The following is a 19,560-nucleotide window of genomic DNA, read 5'->3' as shown; positions in this document are numbered from 1 at the left end:
ATCAAGCTCTATGATGAAACTGTCTCTCATGAGGACCGCCACAGGAATGAAAGACCCAGAGTTACCTCTGCTGCAGAGGATAAGTTCATTAGAGATACCAGCCTCAGAAATTGCAGCCCAAATGTATGCTTCACAGAGTTCAAGTAACAGACACATCTCAACAGCAACTGTTCAGAGGAGACTGCGTGAATCATGCCTTCATAGTCGAATTGCTGCAAAGAAACCGCTACTAAAGGACACCAATAATAGAAGAGACTTGCTTGGGCCAAGAAACTCGAGCAATGGACATTAGACTGGTGGAAATCTGTCCGTTGGTCTGGAGTCCAAATTGGAGATTTGCGGTTCCAACCACCGTGTCTTTGTGAGATGCGGTGTGGGTGAACGGATGATCTCTGCATGTGGTTCCCACCGTGAAGCATGGAGGAGGAGGTGTTATGGTGTGGGGGTACTTTGCTGGTGACACTGTCTGTGATTTATTTAAAATTCAAGGCATACTTAACCAGCATGGCTACCACAGCATTCTGCAGCGATACACCATCCCATCTGCTTTGGGCTTAGTGGGACTATCATTTGTTTTTCAACAGGACAATGACCCAACACACCTCCAGGCTGTGTAAGGGCTATTTGACCAAGAAGGAGATTAATGGATTGCTGCATTAGATGACCTGGCCTCTACAATCCCCGACCTCAACCAAATTGAGATGGTTTAGGATGAGTCGGACTGCAGAGTGAAGGAAAAGCAGCCAACAAGTGCTCAGCATATGTCGGAACTCCTTCAAGACTGTTGGAAAATAATTCCAGGTGAAGCTGGTTGAGAGAATGCCAGGCGTGTGCAAAGCTGTCATCAAGGCAAAGGTAGGCTATTTGAAGAATCTCAAATATAAAATATATTTTAATTTAACACTTTTTTTGGTTCCTACATGATTCCATATGTGTTATTTCATAGTTTTGATGTTGTCACTATTATTCTACAAAGTGGAAAATAATAAAATAAAGAAAAACCCTTTAATGAGTAGGCGTTCTAAAACTTTTGACCGGTAGTATATTTTTACTTAGGTACTTTACACCACTGGTTGAAATGGGGACCCTTTTCATCCTCTTATCTTATCCCAACATGGAGTTATAAGCCCTCAAACACACTCTGTCCACTTGTGACAACCAGCCCCATTGCGGGGTTGGATATCATACAGTATGGAGTTCGTTGTCACAATGTTTGCTAGTAGCTTATTCCTTTCTTTGATCAAACGATATTCCTAACTTAATTCAGCCTTTTATGCCGTGAGGGTAACATATGACATTTATAGTGAATTTTTGTGTGTATGTATGCTTGCACATGCGTGTGTGTGTGTGTGTGCGCGCGCGTGTTGGTGTTGGTGTGTGACAGAATACATATGTGAGAGAAGGGCAAAGAAAGGAGCTCTTTATATCACAAGAACAAAATAGCTTGGGATTTATTGTATGCTGGCAGTTGCAATGTTGAAAGTGACAACCAACCCCGTATTCCATGTGACAACCATCCCCAACCATCCTCCCAATGCTAATTAAGATGCTAGGTAGCTTGACCCGATAATTCCGATAATACTTGACCCGATTACTCCGATAATTTAAACATTTACAAAGATAATTTTTCAAAACTTTTAACTACGAAAAACACCTAAATTCCCCTCAGCCCAATGTTTTGTCATTCTGAAATGAATTGTTATTTCAAATAATTCCCAAATTTTAACCTCAAAATTATTACACAGCGCCATATTGGGAGTAATAAGCACTGTGACAACCAACACTGGTCTCCCCTATATCATTTCAGTTTCATTCCTTTGCCTAGGGCATCTGTAAGGTCATCTGTGTCTGAAGAGTGCACCTCGACTCTCCTTGGCTCTTGAGCGTTCCTGCCTTTTTTGTCTTCAGTGGCGAGGAATTCCAAAATCTCAGAGGCCTCGCCAACTCTCTTCTGGTTAGCGATCTGCTTCAGCCTCTTCCTAGCCTTATTCCTGTCCCAACTCTCAATCGGAATCTGGTAGGCCTTTTTGAACTGGGTCACAGCACCATCCTCGTCTTTCTTCTTGAAGAACAGAAACAGGCCGAAACCGGAGTAGCATTGCTGCTTGTCTGAGTCACTAAGGGACTCATCTTTCAGCAGGTTGGTGAAGATCTTCATCGCCTCCTCCAGCTGGTAGTTGTCTCCGTAAGCCTCAGCCAGGTTCAACCTGAATTGAACGTTGGATGGCTTCAGTTCCACAGCTCTGGAGAAGTGATGGATGCAGAGCTCCATCTTCTCTTTTATCTGGCGTGCGTTGACCCATCTCCCTTTCCTCTTCTGCTCAGACATCTGGTTGAACTGATTTTTGTGACACTGGCCGATTTGGTAATGCATGAAGGAGGAGTTTGGAGACAGTTTCACAGCTTTCTCCAAAACCTCCAGGGTCTCATTGATGCCCTCGTGTCTGAAAAACTCAGCCACGTAACGTATGACGTGAGGCACGTCAGGAGACAGTCTGAGGGCCTCTTTGATGAGTTTCATGGACTCATGTCTACTTTGGTTTTGAAGCTTTAGGGCTAGCAGGACCATAACCTCAGTGTTATCGGGCTCTAAGGATAAGGCTTTCCTTAGCTGAGTAGCACCTTCAGTATGCGCATTCCTCACAAATCCTTTCCTGGCTAACCCCTCCAGCCTGTACAGGACCAGGGCATAGCCCACGTTGAAGGATGCATTGTCTGGATCTCCCTTAAGAGCTTTCTGAAAGCTCTCCTTTGCCCCCTTGTAAAATAGCCCCCCAAGCCTTAGAAAACTCCAAGCCTTCTCACCATGTATTGAAGGTAAGCTGCCTTTGATTGCAGTCGTAAAACCCTTATTGATGTTTTCCAGCTTTCCAATGTAGGCATCCACATCATTCATGTTCCCTGAGTGATAGGGAACCCATGCAAAGTTAGCATAGGTTACCAGTAGCTATGTATCATCCTGTCTATTCTTCAATGCACTCTCAGCCTTGTGGAGATACTCAAAAGCACTAACATTGTTTTCCTCCAGGTGGCTCAGAAAGGCTAGTAAATTGAAATATGTGGCATGGTTCGGAGTGCTGAACTTCATGATGCGATCCAGAAGTTTTTCAGGGAGGCTGTCCCGGTCCTTGATGTCAGCCTTTTCTATTCCCCATGTAAAGTGACACTCAAGTGCTTTCAGCTTCACTTCCATATCTGTTGTGACAGAAGCACTATGAGAAAAAGAAAAATACACATTAGTATTTGTTATTATAATATTATTATTAGCCCATCATTGTTGTCGTTGTTATCAGCCATCATCATCATCCTCATCATCATCACAACAGCATGGACAGTACCAGTCAAAAGTATGGACACACCTACTCATTCAAGGGTTTTTCTTTATTTTACTTTTTTCTACATTGTAGAATAATAGTGAAGACATCAAAACTATGAAATAACACAAATAGAATCATGTAGTAACCAAAATAGTGTTAAACAAATCAAAATATATTTTATATTTGAGATTCTTCCAAGTAGTCACCCTTTGCCTTCATGACAGCTTTGCACACACTTGGTATTTTCTCAAACAGCTTCATGAGGTAGTCACCAGGAATGCATTTCAATTAACAGGTGTTAATTAAAAAGTTAATTTGTGGAATTTCTTTCCTTCTTAATCCGTTTGAGCCAATCAGTTGTGTTGTGACAAGGTAGGGGTGGTATACAGAAGATAGCCCTATTTGGTTAAAGCTAAAATATATATACTGCTCAAAAAAATAAAGGGAACACTTAAACAACACAATGTAACTCCAAGTCAATCACACTTCGGTGAAATCAAACTGTCCACTTAGGAAGCAACACTGATTGACAATACATTTCACATGCTGTTGTGCAAATGGAATAGACAACAGGTGGAAATTATAGGCAATAAGCAAGACACCCCCAATAAAGGAGTGGTTCTGCAGGGGGTGACCACAGACCACTTCTCAGTTCCTATGCTTCCTGGCTGATGTTTTGGTCACTTTTGAATGCTGGCGGTGCTTTCACTCTAGTGGTAGCATGAGACGGTGTCTACAACCCACACAAGTGGCTCAGGTAGTGCAGCTCATCCAGGATGGCACATCAATGCGAGCTGTGGCAAGAAGGTTTGCTGTGTCTGTCAGCGTAGTGTCCAGAGCATGGAGGCGCTACCAGGAGACAGGCCAGTACATCAGGAGACGTGGAGGAGGCTGTAGGAGGGCAACAACCCAGCAGCAGGACCGCTACCTCCGCCTTTGTGCAAGGAGGAGCAGGAGGAGCACTGCCAGAGCCCTGCAAAATGACCTCCAGCAGGCCACAAATGTGCATGTGTCTGCTCAAACGGTCAGAAACAGACTCCACGAGGGTGGTATGAGGGTCCGACGTCCACAGGTGGGGGTTGTGCTTACAGCCCAACACCGTGCAGGAAGTTTGGCATTTGCCAGAGAACACCAAGATTGGCAAATTTGCCACTGGCGCCCTGTGCTCTTCACAGATGAAAGCAGGTTCACACTGAGCACGTGACAGACGTGACAGAGTCTGGAGACGCCGTGGAGAACGTTCTGCTGCCTGCAACATCATCCAGCATGACCGGTTTGGCGGTGGGTCAGTCATGGTGTGGGGTGGCATTTCTTTGGGGGGCCGCACAGCCCTCCATGTGCTCACCAGCGGTAGCCTGACTGTCATTAGGTACCGAGATGAGATCCTCAGACCCCTTGTGAGACCATATGCTGGTGCGGTTGGCCCTGGGTTCCTCCTAATGCAAGACAAGGCTAGACCTCATGTGGCTGGAGTGTGTCAGCAGTTCCTGCAAGAGGAAGGCATTGATGTTATGGACTGGCCTGCCCGTTCTCCAGACCTGAATCCAATTGAGCACATCTGGGACATCATGTCTCGCTCCATCCACCAACGCCACGTTGCACCACAGACTGTCCAGGAGTTGGCGGAGGCTTTAGTCCAGGTCTGGGAGGAGATCCCTCAGGAGACCATCCGCCACCTCATCAGGAGCATGCCCAGGCGTTGTAGGGAGGTCATACAGGCACGTGGAGGCCACACACACTACTGAGCCTCATTTTGACTTGTTTTAAGGACATTACATCAAAATTGGATCAGCCTGTAGTGTGGTTTTCCACTTTAATTTTGAGTGTGACTCCAAATCCAGACCTCCATGGGTTGATAAATTGGATTTCCATTGATTATTTTTGTGTGATTTTGTTGTCAGCACATTCAACTATGTAAAGAAAAAAGTATTTAATAAGATTATTTCTTTCATTCAGATCTAGGATGTGTTGTTTAAGTGTTCCCTTTATTTTTTTGAGCAGTGTATATATATATTTTTTTATCAAAAGCTCAAATAAGCAAAGAGAAATGACAGTACATCATTACCTTAAGACATGAAGGTCAGTCAATACAAAAAATGTCAAGAACTTTTAAAGTTTCTTCAAGTGCAGTCGAAAAACCATCAAGTGCAATGATGAAACTGGCTCTCATGAGGACCGCCACAGGAATGGAAGACCCAGAGTTACCTCTGCTGCAGAGGATATGTTCATTAAAGTTAACTGCACCTCAGATTGCAGCCCAAATAAGTAACAGACACATATCAACATCAACTGTTCAGAGGAGACTGCGTGAATCAGGCATTCATGGTCTAATTGCTGTATAGAAACCACTAATAAAAGAAACTAATAATAATAAGAGACTTGCTTGGGCCAAGAAACATGAGCAATGGACATTAGACTGGTGGAAATCTGTCCCTTGGTCTGATGAGTCCAAATGTGAGATTTTTGGTTCCAACCACCGTGTCTTTGTGAGACGCAGAAGGTGAACAGATGATCTCCGCATGTGTAGTTCCCACCGTGAAGCATGGAGGAGTTGTGATTTTTCTTCATTATTTTCCTCCAACCCTACCACCCCTCCGCTAATTGGAGTAAACTAACGGACAACAACACTTAAGCTTCTATTTCCAGCTAATACATACTATATACATTTTACGGACACAATGTATTTTACAATAGTTATCTTTTGTTTGTTTTTAACCCCATCCTTCAGCTACTCTTACCCCCTCCCATCTATTTCTGAAGACCATCCAGTTTGATTTATATTTGCCATATATTTTTAACTGTGTTGTTTCACAAAAGTTCTGAATGTCACACCCTGATCTGTTTCACCTGTCTTTGTGCTTGTCTCCACCCCCTCCAGGTGTCTCCCATCTCCCGTCATTATACCCTGTGTATTTATACCTGTGTTCTTTGTTGGTCTGTTGCCAGTTTGCTTTGTTTGTCAAGCCTACCAGTGGTTTCCCCCCTTGCTCCTGTCTGGTTCTAGTTCCTGGTTTCCCGGTTTTGATCATTCTGCCTGCCCTGACCCTGAGACTGTCTGCCCGTTCTGTACCTTTTGGACTCTGATCTGGATTACTGACCTCTGCCTGCCCTTGACCTGTCATTTTGCCTGCCCCCCTGTTCTAGTAATAAACTTTTGTTACTTCGACACTGTCTGTATCTGGGTCTTCCCTAAAACGTGATAGGCAAGGCTATAAGCAAATGGGTAAACCGGGATATGACTAAAGAGTTAATCAGGGTGATTTTTCATAAAAATAGACAGGTATTTTCCTTTCCATGGTAGCAAGATCTTATCTATTTTTGCTAACATTATATGAAAATGTGTTGTAGGGAGATCATTTCTTTCTTTCAGGATATGAATACTGCGTTTGTCCACATTTTATTTTTATTTATCCTTTATTTAACTAGGCAAGTCAGTTAAGAACAAATTCTTATTTACAATGACGGCCTACCGTGGCCAAACACTAACCCGGGCGACGCTGGGCCAATTATGCGCCACCCTATGGGACTCCCAATCACGGCCGGTTGTTATACAGCCTGGAATCAAACCAGGGTCTGTAGTGACGCCTCTAGCACTGAGATGCAGTGCCTTAGACCACTGCGCCACTCGGGAGCAGTGTCAGACCATTTTAAACTACACAGTAATGTAAAAGTTCTTTTTTTGTGATCCATTACGTAATATAGTACACATAATTTGTTTGGAATCCAGAGAGGTTAGAAAAAGTATCTTGATCCTCTATGAGGCTGTGCAGATACAAACTGTGGATTTAAAGAAAACATGAATCATCAGCGTACAATGACACCTTTGTTTTTAAGCCCTGGATTTCTAGCTTTGGCTTGATAGGACCAACCCTGCCAGGCAGGCTCAGAATCTTGAGGGGCAGTGCTGCTTTTGTTGGTCTCTGACCGCATTTATCTTTCCGTCTTGGCTGCGTATAGGCTACTTGCAGTAAGCCTATAAAACAGATAAGGACTTCTCCTTAGTGTATGGGTTCGGGGTTCGGGACAGTTCCATCATGATAGGACAATAAATAAACTATATTTATAATTTATTTAACGTCTATATCTCACATCTGCACAAAATTGAAAGCTCTCTCTGTCACAACTCCTGCTTGCAGACACACATGGGCTATGGCATTTGCAACCAATATACCAGCACATACCCACATACTGTGCCTTCTATGTCCTCTGTTTGCTGTGTTTTATCCATACCATGTTGATTCCTACCTAATTTCAGGTTTTTGAGTACTTTTGTGTTCCAGTTCCTTATATTTGAAGATGCATTATTTTAATAATTATCTTTTCTTCTCATGCTATCTTATGTACTAATAAATACTATAAATAGAAAATCGAATACTAATTATTTTTACAACATTCCCTATCTTGAATGGTATAGCATATTTGTAGTTTATTTTCCTAATCAATTGTAGTATTTTATTGTTTTCCTTTTTTTAAATACAATCCCTACCATGGATAGTATTGGGTGTTCCATTATTCGACTACTCTATGGGAACTTTGAAATATTTAGAATAGCCTAGGAGTAGTCTTAGTGTCTCGGAACATTTGGTTATCAATATACAGTTTATCGACTATGAAAACCACCAAAAACCATGAAATCTCCATCGCTAACTATAACATTTTCCGCCAAGATAGAACTGCCAAAGGGGGCGGTGTTGCAATATACTGCAAAGATAGCCTGCAGAGTTCTGTATTACTATCCAAGTCTGTACCCAAACAATTCGAGCTTCTACTTCTAAAAATTCACCTTTCCAGAAACAAGTCTCTCACTGTTGCCGCTTGCTATAGACCTCCCTCTGCCCCCAGCTGTGCCCTCGATACCATATGTGAATTGATTGCCCCCCATCTATCTTCTGGGCTCGTGCTACTAGGTGACCTAAACTAGGACATGCTTAACACCCCGGCCATCCTACAATCTAAGCTTGATGCCCTCAATCTCACGCAAATTATCAATGAACCTACCAGGTACAACCCCAAATCCAAATAACACGGACACCCTCATAGATATCATCCTAACTAACTCGCCCTCCAAATACACCTCTGCTGTTTTCAATCAAGATCTCAGCGATCACTGCCTCATTGCCTGCATCCGTAATGGGTCTGCGACCAAATGACCACCCCTCATCACTGTCAAACGCTCCCTAAAACACTTCTGCGAGCAGGCCTTTCTAATCGACCTGGCCGGGCTATCCTGGAATGACATTGACCTCATCCCGTCAGTAGATGATGCCTGGCTATTCTGTAAAAGTGCCTTCCTCACCATCTTAAATGAGCCTGCTCCACTCAAAAAAATGTAGAACTAGGAATAGATATAGTCCTTGGTTCACTCCAGACCTGTTTGCCCTTGACCAGCACAAAAACATCCTGTGGTGTTCTGCATTAGCATCGAATAGCCCCCGTGATATGCAACTTTTCAGTAGAAGTTAAGAACAAATATACACAGGCAGTTAGAAAAGCTAAGGCTAGATTTTTCAAACAGAAATTTGAATCCTGTAGTACTAACTCAAAAAAGTTCTGGGACACTGTAATGTCCATGGAGAATAGAGCACCTTCTCCTAGCTGCCCACTGCTCTGAGGCTAGGAAACACTGTTACCACTGATAAATCCACTATAATTGAGAATTTCAATAAGCATTTCTCTACGGCTGGCCATGCTTTCCACCTGGCTACCCCTACCCCGGTCAACTGCCCGGCACCCTCCACAGCAACCCGCCAAAGCCCCCACCATTTCTCCTTCACCCAAATCCAGATAGCTGATGTTCTGAAACAGCTGCAAAATCTGGACCCATACAAATCACCCGGGCTAGACAATCTGGACCCTCTCTTTCTAAAATGATATGCCAAAATTGTTGCAACCCCTATTACTAGCCTGTTCAACCTCTCTTTCGTATCGTCTGAGATTCCCAAAGATTGGAAAGCTGCCGCGGTCATCCCCCTCTTCAAAGGGGGTGACACTCTAGACCCAAACTGCTACAGACCTATATCTATCCTACCCTGTCTTTCTAAGGTCTTCGAAAGCCAAGTTAACAAACAGATTACCGACCATTTTGAATCCCACCGTACCTTCTCCGCTATGCAATCTGGTTTCAGAGCTGGTCATGGGTGCACCTCAGCCACGCTCAAGGTCCTAAACGACATCATACCCGCCATCGATAAGAGACATAACTGTGCAGCCGTATTCATTGACCTGGCCAAGGCTTTCGACTCTGTCAATCACCACATTCTTATTGGCAGACTCGACAGCCTTGGTTTCTCAAATGATTGCCTCGCCTGGTTTACCAACTACTTCTCTGATAGAGTTCAGTGTGTCAAATCGGAGGGCCTGTTGTCCGGCCCTCTGGCAGTCTCTATGGGTGTGTCACAGGGTTCAATTCTCAGGCCGACTCTCTTCTCTGTATACAGCAATGATGTTGCTCTTGTTGCTGGTGATTCTTTGATCCACCTCTACGCAGACGACACCATTCTGTATACTTCTGGCCCCTCTTTGGACACTGTGTTAACTAACCTCCAGACGAGTTTCAATGCCATACAACACTCCTTCCGTGGCCTCCAACTGCTCTTAAACGCAAGTAAAACTAAATGCATGCTATTCAATTGATCACTGCCCGCACCTGCTCACCCGTCCAGCATCACTACTCTGGACGGCTCTGACTTAGAATACGTGGACAACTACAAATACCTGGGTGTCTGGTTAGACTGTAAACTCTCCTTCCAGACTCACATTAAGCATCTCCAATCCAAAATTAAATCTAGAATCGGCTTCCTATATCGCAACAAAGCATCCTTCACTCATGCTGCCAAACATACCCTCGTAAAACTGACCATCCTACCGATCCTCGACTTCGGTGATGTCATCTATAAAATAACCTCCAACACTCTACTCAACAAACTGGATGCAGTCTATCACAGTGCCATCCGTTTTGTCACCAAAGCCCCATACACTACCCACCATTGCGACCTGTACACTCTCGTTGGTTGGCCCTCGCTTCATACTCGTCGCCAAACCCACTGGCTACAGGTTATCTACAAGTCTCTGCTAGGTAAAGCCCCGCCTTATCTCAGCTCACTGGTCACAATAGCAGCACCCACTCGTAGCACGCGCTCCAGCAGGTATATCTCACTGTTCACCCCCAAAGCCAATTCCTCCTTTGGTCGTCTTTCCTTCCAGTTCTCTGCTGCCAATGACTGGAACGAACTGCAAAAATCTCTGAAGCTGGAGACTCATATCTCCCTCACTAGCTTTAAGCACCAGCTGTCAGAGCAGCTCACAGATTACTGCACCTGTACATAGCCCATCTGTAAACAGCCCATCTATCTAGTTACCTCAACCCCATACTGTATTTATTTATTTATCTTGCTCCTTTGCACCCCAGTATCTCTACTTGCACATTCATCTTCTGCACATCTACAATTCCAGTGTTTAATTGCTATATTGTAATTACTTTGCCACCATGGCTTATTTATTGCCTTAACTTACCTCATTTGCACTCACTGTATATATACTTTTTGTTTTATTTTGTTGTACTGTATTATTGACTGTATGTTTTGTTTATTCCATGTGTAACCCTGTGTTGTTGTATGTGTCGAATTGCTATGCTTTATCTTGGCCAGGTCGCAGTTGCAAATGAGAACTTGTTCTCAACTAGCCTATCTGGTTAAATAAAGGTGAAATAAAAATAAAATAAATAAATATGAGAGCTACACGTTTCCCTTGTAATTATTACACCGTTCTGCAATTTCCTTTGGGAACTGATCATTCGTGCCTATTTTCGTGCCAGCGAGTCTTTTACCCAGGCTTTTAACCATTATTTCATCCTTAAAGAATGAAAATCTGGTAATGATTGTGCCCTCATATCTCTGTCCGAAACTGTACACGTTCGAGTTTGATTTTGTAGACAGTATCGCCTGGGATCAGTAGCACTGTAAGAAATAATTATTTCACCACACTTTCAGGATCTTCATCCTCTTTTTCTTGGAGACCATTAAGTACCAGACTTTCTCTCATAGATCTAGTCTGTATTTCGAGTAAGGCTTCTCTCAGACGTCCGTTTTAATCGTATTGACTGTTTGTTTCTTTCTCCATGGTCTCAGCTTTTTCGTCACTCATCTCGAGTTCGTTACTACTTAGTTCAAGTATGTCCAGTTTATAATTTATCGATTCAGGCAAGTCGGTTTGTACACTTATCATTCCCGTCTGTGTCCGTCCTTTTCTTTTGGGATTGGTTCTCAATGCTTACTTTCCAACATGTTTGGGTGTTGATTGTATCGGTAATATTGGTCGATACATTTCTCTAGCCTTAAAATTATTTTACCCAGATTGAAGGTTATTGCACACGAGTATGTGGAGTGAAGTGCTAATATTTAGTCAATTTTCCAGATATTGAATATTCTGTTTTTATCTTGAGGCGTTCTGCAGCGCTGTGTTCAGTCATTGACCACTCTCTCTCTTGCTCTCTCCTAACACAACAACATTGTTTATTATTGTGTTATATTAAGTACATTAGAGAGATAGAGATGATGTATATGCATGTCATTCAATTATGTTATAATTTCTGTAAGAATCTTACCTGATTTTACAGTCGATGGCAGATAAGACAGGCTACAGTATCGAGATGATAAAAATCAGAGACACTACCTGGTTCCAGGTATATCAAAGCGTTTTTTTTTAGCAGAAACGAAAACGAAACTGATACATGTACGTGCTTGCCATATATGTCCATTCTGCCAATAAGCTGTGAATGAAGGACAAGAATACCATCAACAACTGAATCAAAATGCATCTAGGATGTGCACGCACCATCCTAACGGCCTGCATCTTTTTTTTCATGACTCGTTTTAACCAATTGATGGCGATTTGTAGCTACACTCAAACAAAATGCTGGGTTAAAAACAACCCAATTTGGGTTATTTGGTAACCCAGCGCTGGGTAAATATTGGACAGAACACACGCTGAGTAATTTTGACCCAGCCAGCTGGGTTGTGTGAATAACCCTGTTGTAAAAGGAAGCAGAGCAGAAACTGGCTGCTCTTTAGTTGACTGATATAGCTCGCAAGGTAACTGCTGTTTAACTGAACAGAAACTAAGCTAGTGTTTATTCGCAGTGCTGAGCTAGTATTGTAACTGACATGTAACGTTAGGTAATGTTTTATCCCCTCTCGATTTAGGTGAATGAATAAGCTACGCTAGCAAGTAGCTACCACAGCCAGATCAGTTCAAGCCTCTAGTTATCTGTCAGATAGGGATATGAGGTTGCTATTATTACTAACAGCTGTTGTTTGTATGGAAATATTTTGTATCCTTTGTTTTGTCCCGTTTCAGAAGTAAATGAACTTGGCTATCTTTTCCTACTTGATGTATGTTAGAGAGAGAGCTGGCCAAAAGTTGGCCAACATTAGCTATTATTTTTGCCTCAATCAAACTAAGCCTGAATCAAACATGAAACCATTAGCCAAGCGATTTAAGATTGATTATGTGACGTTTTTTTCAGTGCAATGTGCGTTGTATTAGTCAGTAAGGTTATTGATCTGTTAGTTTCCCTAGCAGTTTCCCTGATCACTGCACCTGTACACAGCCCATCTGTAAATAGCCCATCCAACTACCTCATCCCATATTGTTATGTATGTATTTGTTGCTCCTTTGCACCCTAGTATCTCTACTTGCACATTCATCTTCTGCACATCTATCACTCCAGTGTTTAATTGCTAAATTGTAATTATTTCGCCACTATGGCCTATTTATTGCCTTACCTCCCTAATTTTACCTCATTTGCACACACTGTATATATACTTTTCTATTGTGTTATTGACTGTATGTTTGTTTATTCCATGTGTAACTCTGTGTTGTTGTTTGTGTCGCACTGCTTTGCTTTATCTTGGCCAGGTCACAGTTGTAAATGAGAACTTGTCCTCAACTGGCCTACCTGGTTAAATGAAGGTGAAATAAAAATAAATAAACAGCTCTAATGTTACAGGCTTCACTCTCATGGTGCATTGTAAAGTCTGCGCAGGACCGATTTCTTCATCCCTCTCCAGCGCGTACCTGCTGGATTTCTGTCAGACTCCCGCCCGCTACTGCAAGAACTGTATGGAATCAATATCATGCCAAATGTATTGTGAACACACAGCATGCATTTTGTAGAGAAAGACTTGCACTTGCTCTTGAGCTATACCCTTAACGAGTGGGGCGATCAATATTTAGGCCTATTTCTAGGCAATGTAGTAAACTATAGCCTAATCATAGGCCTATTTAGGCAGTACATTTCCATGGAAAGATAACTGCCCCGTGTTTCTTCGCACATGCATAGGCTATAGCCTACTCTATTTAATAGAGACCACACGCGCACCTGTTCTCGCTTTATGGCTACTGAACTGGAAGCAGCAAGAATGATGACAGTGTTAGGTTGCGTCAATTCGAATCTGGTATCGGAACAAACTTCTGATTTCTTTGTACTTTAATTAATGCAAACACTTGAAGGGTAAATAGGTGTTTTGTATATACGGGCTCCCTGTAACACCTCGCAGGGCAAAACAGAGAACTGAAATGACATCATAAGTTCTTCCTTAAATACTTCTTGACAGACGTAGTTCCCTCTCCCTGAGGGCCTGTCATAGTAGAGGCTTGGGTGTGGTTTAGACTTACTCCAGCCTATCGTTGGCGTGCAGGCTGGTCCCAGCCTCTAGACGCATCTTTATTGCCAGGCATAGTTGTCTTCTAGCTTATCTTCGTGTGTGTAACCGAGAGTCAGACACTCAAGGACAATGCCTGTTTTTATGCTACAGCTATCTTCCATTCTACCAGCCCCTCCCATACACCTGTCCTTGAGCGGCCCCACAAACAGGCATTGTGTGTGTGTGTGCGTCACGAGTCTACTCAGCCTGCACTACTAGTCAGCAACCCTCCAGTTAGTCATGTCTATTATATGTCGCTCAATCTATGTTAATACAATATAAACCTTTTATGTTTAGCATTAGCATTCATAAGTTATGCACCACAACTAATTTTATTATATAGGTTTAAATAGTTGTATTATATTGGTTATGCAAACAAATTGTTGGTCAAACCCTAACAACAGCGACACTTGCTACGTTTTTCACAGTCCTATAGGATATAGCCTGCCTTTTAGGAGGACAATTTGCAGGCAGAGACAAATAAATGAGTAATCAATACTTATTGAAACTGAAAAGGCGCAACGATTGCTCACCATAGTAGCCTAACCGATGTGCGCTTTGTGCCTTTTCCTTTTCAATTATGATTACATTTTTCATTGCACTTGGTTGAGTGCCCTCCACTTTCCATGATCAATATTTATTTACAGACACTGTAATAAACTACAGTCGAATCACATTTAAATTAATTTCATATTCAAGTTAACTGCCATATGATTCTCCGCCCATGTAGGCAGCCTACTCTATATCAATGAGACCACACATACTAGGCACACTTGAACTCCCATGCCCAACTAGGAGAGGTAGGCTACTGAAGTTGATGCAGCGAAAAATATGTGCTTTTAATACAATGGGTAGGCTAACGCATACAAAGCAGAAAGAGGACCGTTTCCAAATAATCTGTGGGACAACGAAACTATTTTCCTCCCAAAGTTGTCTGTCTGACTGCCAGCTCCCGCCCACTGCGCCACAATGATCTCTGTCAGGACTTGCAGGTCCCGCAGGCACCCCGCAGGAATGCAGCCCTCTAATGCAGTCAGTACACAACACTTTGCTCATCATGTCTTAGCACGATTAGATGGTGACAGGAGTGTCAGACAGCCTGGGAAGACCAGTCTACTGAGCTCAGGTGAATTTTGCAGTATATTAACAATATCAGTGAATGATACAATGTTCCATCTTGAATTGATGGCTAGACCTACAGTAGCTACAGGACAGCAGCTTTGTCACGACTTCCGCCGAAGTCGGTCTCTCTCCTTGTTCGTTCGGCGGTTGACGTCACCAGTCTTTTAGCCATCGCCGATCCACTTTTCATTTTCCATTTGTTTTGTCTTTGTTTTCTACACACCTGGTTTCTATTCCCCAATTACATGTTCATTATTTAACCCTCTGTTTCCCACATGTTAGTGGGCGTGTTTATTGATCGTTCATGGCGGTACTTATCGACTGGTTATGTTTGCCGGGTTATGTATTTACGCCCGTTATTTTCGAGTGACCGGTGTTTCTCAGCACTTTGAGTATTGTCTGTATACTGGTGCTGTCGTGGAATTAAATACCTTGTACACTCATTTCTGCTCTCCTGCGCCTGATTCACTTCACCAGTTACCCACCGCCTGACAAGCTTAAAGCTACAGTCTGGGATCTGGGAATAATGGTCATTTCAATTATTGAGCCATTGATTATATTATTGGATAATATAATGTACAAATGTACTCCAATTTTAGGCAGATCAGATGGTGACAGGGGTCTCAGCAGGGCCAGTCAGCCAGGGAAGACCAGCAGATACTTCACTTCATTCACTCTGTGTAGCAAACACTGGACAAGCCTGATGCTATTTTAAGGCAGTCTGACAAACCTCCAAAGTTGATTTCCAAACTATATCAATGGTTGATAGAGGCTTTTCCCGATAACACTTAACATGTAAAACAAAAATGTGAGGAAGACCTGGTAGAAGCTATTGATGATGATGATGAATGGATACAGATTTGATTTAATGCTCAGTCATGTTCATATAATCTCAGACATAAATTACTGCAGTTTAAGGCCATCCATAGAACATACTATATGCAAGTGAAACTGAATATCACGCATTCAGAAATGCAATACCCCTGCTGGAGGTGTAAAACACAAAAGGGGACATATTTGCATATGTTATGGTCTCGTGAAGGCTGAATGAATTCTGGAAAAGAGTATGTTCTTTTATCTCAGCATGTCTACATATTCTCTTTTCTCCCTGTTTTTGTTTGCTTGGAAATATTGATACTGGAGGCATTTACAGTGCATTCGGAAAGTATTCAGACCCCTTCCCTTTTCCACATTTTGTTACATTACAGCCTTATTCTAAAATTAATGAAATTGTTTTTTCCCCCTCATCAATCTACACACAATACCCCATAATGACAAAGCAAAAACAGGTTTTTAGACATTTTTGCAAAAGTACAACCCCCACCCCCACCCCTCTGGAAATATCACATTTACATAAGTATTCAGACCCTTTACTCAGTACTTTGTTAAAGCACCTTTGGCAGTGATTACAGCCTCGAGTCTTCTTGGGTATAACGCTACAAGCTTGGCACACCTGTATTTGGTGAATTTCTCCCATTCTTCTCTGCAGATCCTCTGAAGCTCTGTCAGGTTGTATGAGGAGCGTCACTGCACAGCTATTTTCAGATCTCTCCAGAGATGTTAATCGAGTTCAAATCAAACCAAATCAAATTGTATTTGTCACACATGTGTTTAGCAGATGTTATTGCAGGTATAGCGAAATGCTTGTGTTTCTAGTTCTAACAGTGCAGTAATATCTAACAGTAATATCTAACAATTTCACAACAATACACACAAATCTAAAGTAAATCTAAAGCAGCCTCTAATGTGATAGTGATGGATGGTTGTTGCTAATGTGACTAGAATGACGTTGTAAGTAACAGCCAACTTTCCAGGACATATGCATGTCTTAAATGTGCAGAAAGCTTAAATTCCTGTTAATCTAACTGCACTGTCCAATTTACAGTAGCAATTACAGTGAAAAAATACCATGCTATTGTTTGAGGAGAGTGCACAACAACAACAAATTATCACGGCAGCTGGTTTGATACATTCACCTCTGAAGGTAAATAATGCACTTACATTCAGTAATCTTGCTCTGATTTGTCATCCCGAGGGTCCCAGAGATAAAATGTAGCATAGTTTTGTTTGATAAAATACATTTTTATATTCAAATGTAGGAACTAGTTTCTACAGTTTTAACCCCTGCTGTCAGATCCTTAACAGTCCGATGGCCTTGAGATAGAAGCAATTTTTCAGTCTCTCGGTCCCTGCTTTGATGCACATGTACTAACCTCGCCTTCTGGATGATAACAGAGTGAACAGGCAGTGGCTCAGGTGGTTGTTGTCCTTGATGATCTTTTTGGCCTTCCTGTGACATCGGGTGCTGTAGGTGTCCTGGAGGGCAGGTATTTTGCCCCCGGTGATGCATTGGGCAGACTGCACCACCCCCTGGAGAGCCCTGCGGTTGCGGGTGGTGAAGTTCCCGTACCAGACGGTGATACAGCCCAACAAGATGCTCTCAATTGTGCATCTGTAAAAGTTTGTGAGGGTTTTAGGTGCCAAGCCAAATTTCTTTAGCCTCCTGAGGTTGAAGGGGTGCTGTTGTGCCTTCTTCACCACACTATCTGTGTGGGTGGACCATTTCAGTTTTTCAGTGATATGTACGCTGAGGAACTTGAAGCTTTCCACCTCCTCCACTGCCATCCCATCAATGTGGACACGGGGTTGCTCCCTCTGCTGTTTCCTGAAGTCCACAATCTATTCTTTTGTTTTGTTGATGTTGGGTGAGAGGTTATTTTCCTGGCACCACACTCCCAGGGCCCTCACCTCCTCCCTGTAGGCTGTCTCGTCATTGTTGGTAATCAGGCCTAATACTGTTGTGTCGTCTGCAAACTTAATGATTGAGTTAGAGGGAGTACAGGAGGGCGCTGAGCACGCATCCTTGTGGGGCCCCAGTGTTGAGTATCAGCGAAGTGGAGGTGTTTTTTCCTACCTTCACCACCTGGGGGCGGCCCATCAGGAAGTCCAGGACCCAGTTGCACAGGGCGGGGATCAGACCCAGGGCCTCAAGCTTAATGATGAGCTTGGAGGGTACTATGGTGTTGAATGCTGAGCTATAGTCAATGAACAGCATTCTTACATAGGTATTCCTCATGTCAAGATGGGATAGGTCAGTGTGCATTACGATTGCATCATCTGTGGATCTATTGGGGCGGTAAGCAAATTGAAATGGGTCTAGGGTTTCAGGCCGGGCTCTGTCTGGGCCACTCAAAGACATTCAGAGACTTGTCCCGAAGCCACTCCTGCGTTGTCTTGGCTGTGTGCTTATGGTCGTTGTGCTGTTGGATGGTGACACTTTGCCCCTGTCTGAGACCCTGAGAGCTCTGGAGTAGGTTTTCATCAAGGATCTCCCTGTACTTTGCTCCGTTCATCTTTACCTCGATCCTGACTAGTCTCATAGTCCCTGCCGCTGAAAAACATCCACACAGCATTATGATGCTGCCATCGCCATGCTTCACCGTAAGGATGATGTCAGGTTTCCTCCAGACATGACGCTTGGCATTCAGGCAAAAGAGTTCAATCTTGGTTTCATCAGACCAGAAAATCTTGTTTCTCATGGTCTGAGAGTCCTTTAGGTTACATTTGGCAAACTAAAAGCAGGCTGTCATGTGCCTTTTACTGAGGAGTGGCTTCCGTCTGGCAACTCTACCATAAGAGCCTGATTGGTCAAGTGCTGCAGAGATGGTTGTCCTTCTGGAAGGTTCTCCCATCTTTACAGAGGAACTCTGAAAGGCCCTTCTCCCATGTTTGGCTGGACAGCCAGCTCAGGGAAGACTCTTGGTGGATCCAAACTTCTTCCATTTAAGAATGATGGCCACTGTGTTGTTGGGGACCTTCAGTGCTGCAGACATTTTTTTGCTACCCTTCCCCAGATCTGTAACTTGACACAATCCTGTCTCGGGGATCTACAGACATTTCCTTCAACCTCATGGCTTGGTTTTTGCTCTGACATGCACTGTCAACTTTGGGACCATGTCCAATCAACTGAATTTACCACAGGTTGACTCCAATCAAGTTGTGGAAACATCTCAAGGATGATCAATGGAAACAGGATGCACATGAGCTTAATTTCGAGTCTCATAGCAATGGGTCTAAATACTTACACTACTGGTCAAATGTTTTAGAACACCTACTCAATCAGGGTTTTTCTTTATTTTTACTATTTTGTACATTGTAAAATAATAGTGAAGACATCAAAACTATGAAATAACACATAGGGAATCATGTAGTAACCAGAAAAGTGTTAAAAAACTCTAAATATATTTTATATTTGAGATTCTTCAAATGGCCACCCTTTGCCTTGATGACAGCTTTGCACACTCTTGACATTCTCTCAACCAGCTTCACCTGGAAGGCTTTTCCAACAGTCTTGAAGGAATTCCCACATATGCTGAGCACTTGTTGGCAGTTGATGTTGAGATATGTTTGTTACTTGA

The 19,560-nt window shown here is 42.9% G+C and overlaps 1 protein-coding gene across 1 annotated transcript; it reads right to left on the bottom strand.

Annotated features, from left to right (window-relative positions):
• Nucleotides 1-867: 867 nt before the first annotated feature.
• Nucleotides 868-12,141, bottom strand: LOC106578963 (interferon-induced protein with tetratricopeptide repeats 5-like). The gene is made up of 2 exons (XM_045702422.1): nucleotides 11,920-12,141; nucleotides 868-3,212 (listed from the first exon to the last, which is right to left on the bottom strand). Exon 2 carries the CDS (start codon nucleotides 2,894-2,896, stop codon nucleotides 1,799-1,801), a length of 1,098 nt encoding a protein of 365 aa, XP_045558378.1. The 5' UTR covers nucleotides 2,897-3,212; nucleotides 11,920-12,141; the 3' UTR covers nucleotides 868-1,798.
• Between the last annotated feature and the right edge of the window lie 7,419 nt (nucleotides 12,142-19,560).

The sequence above is a fragment of the Salmo salar genome, chromosome ssa19 (genome assembly GCF_905237065.1).
Source record: "Salmo salar chromosome ssa19, Ssal_v3.1, whole genome shotgun sequence".
In the NCBI taxonomy this organism is placed as follows: Eukaryota; Metazoa; Chordata; class Actinopteri; order Salmoniformes; family Salmonidae; genus Salmo; species Salmo salar.
The sequence above is the reverse complement of the archived record's forward strand: the minus strand, read 5'-3'. Positions and strand labels throughout refer to the sequence as shown.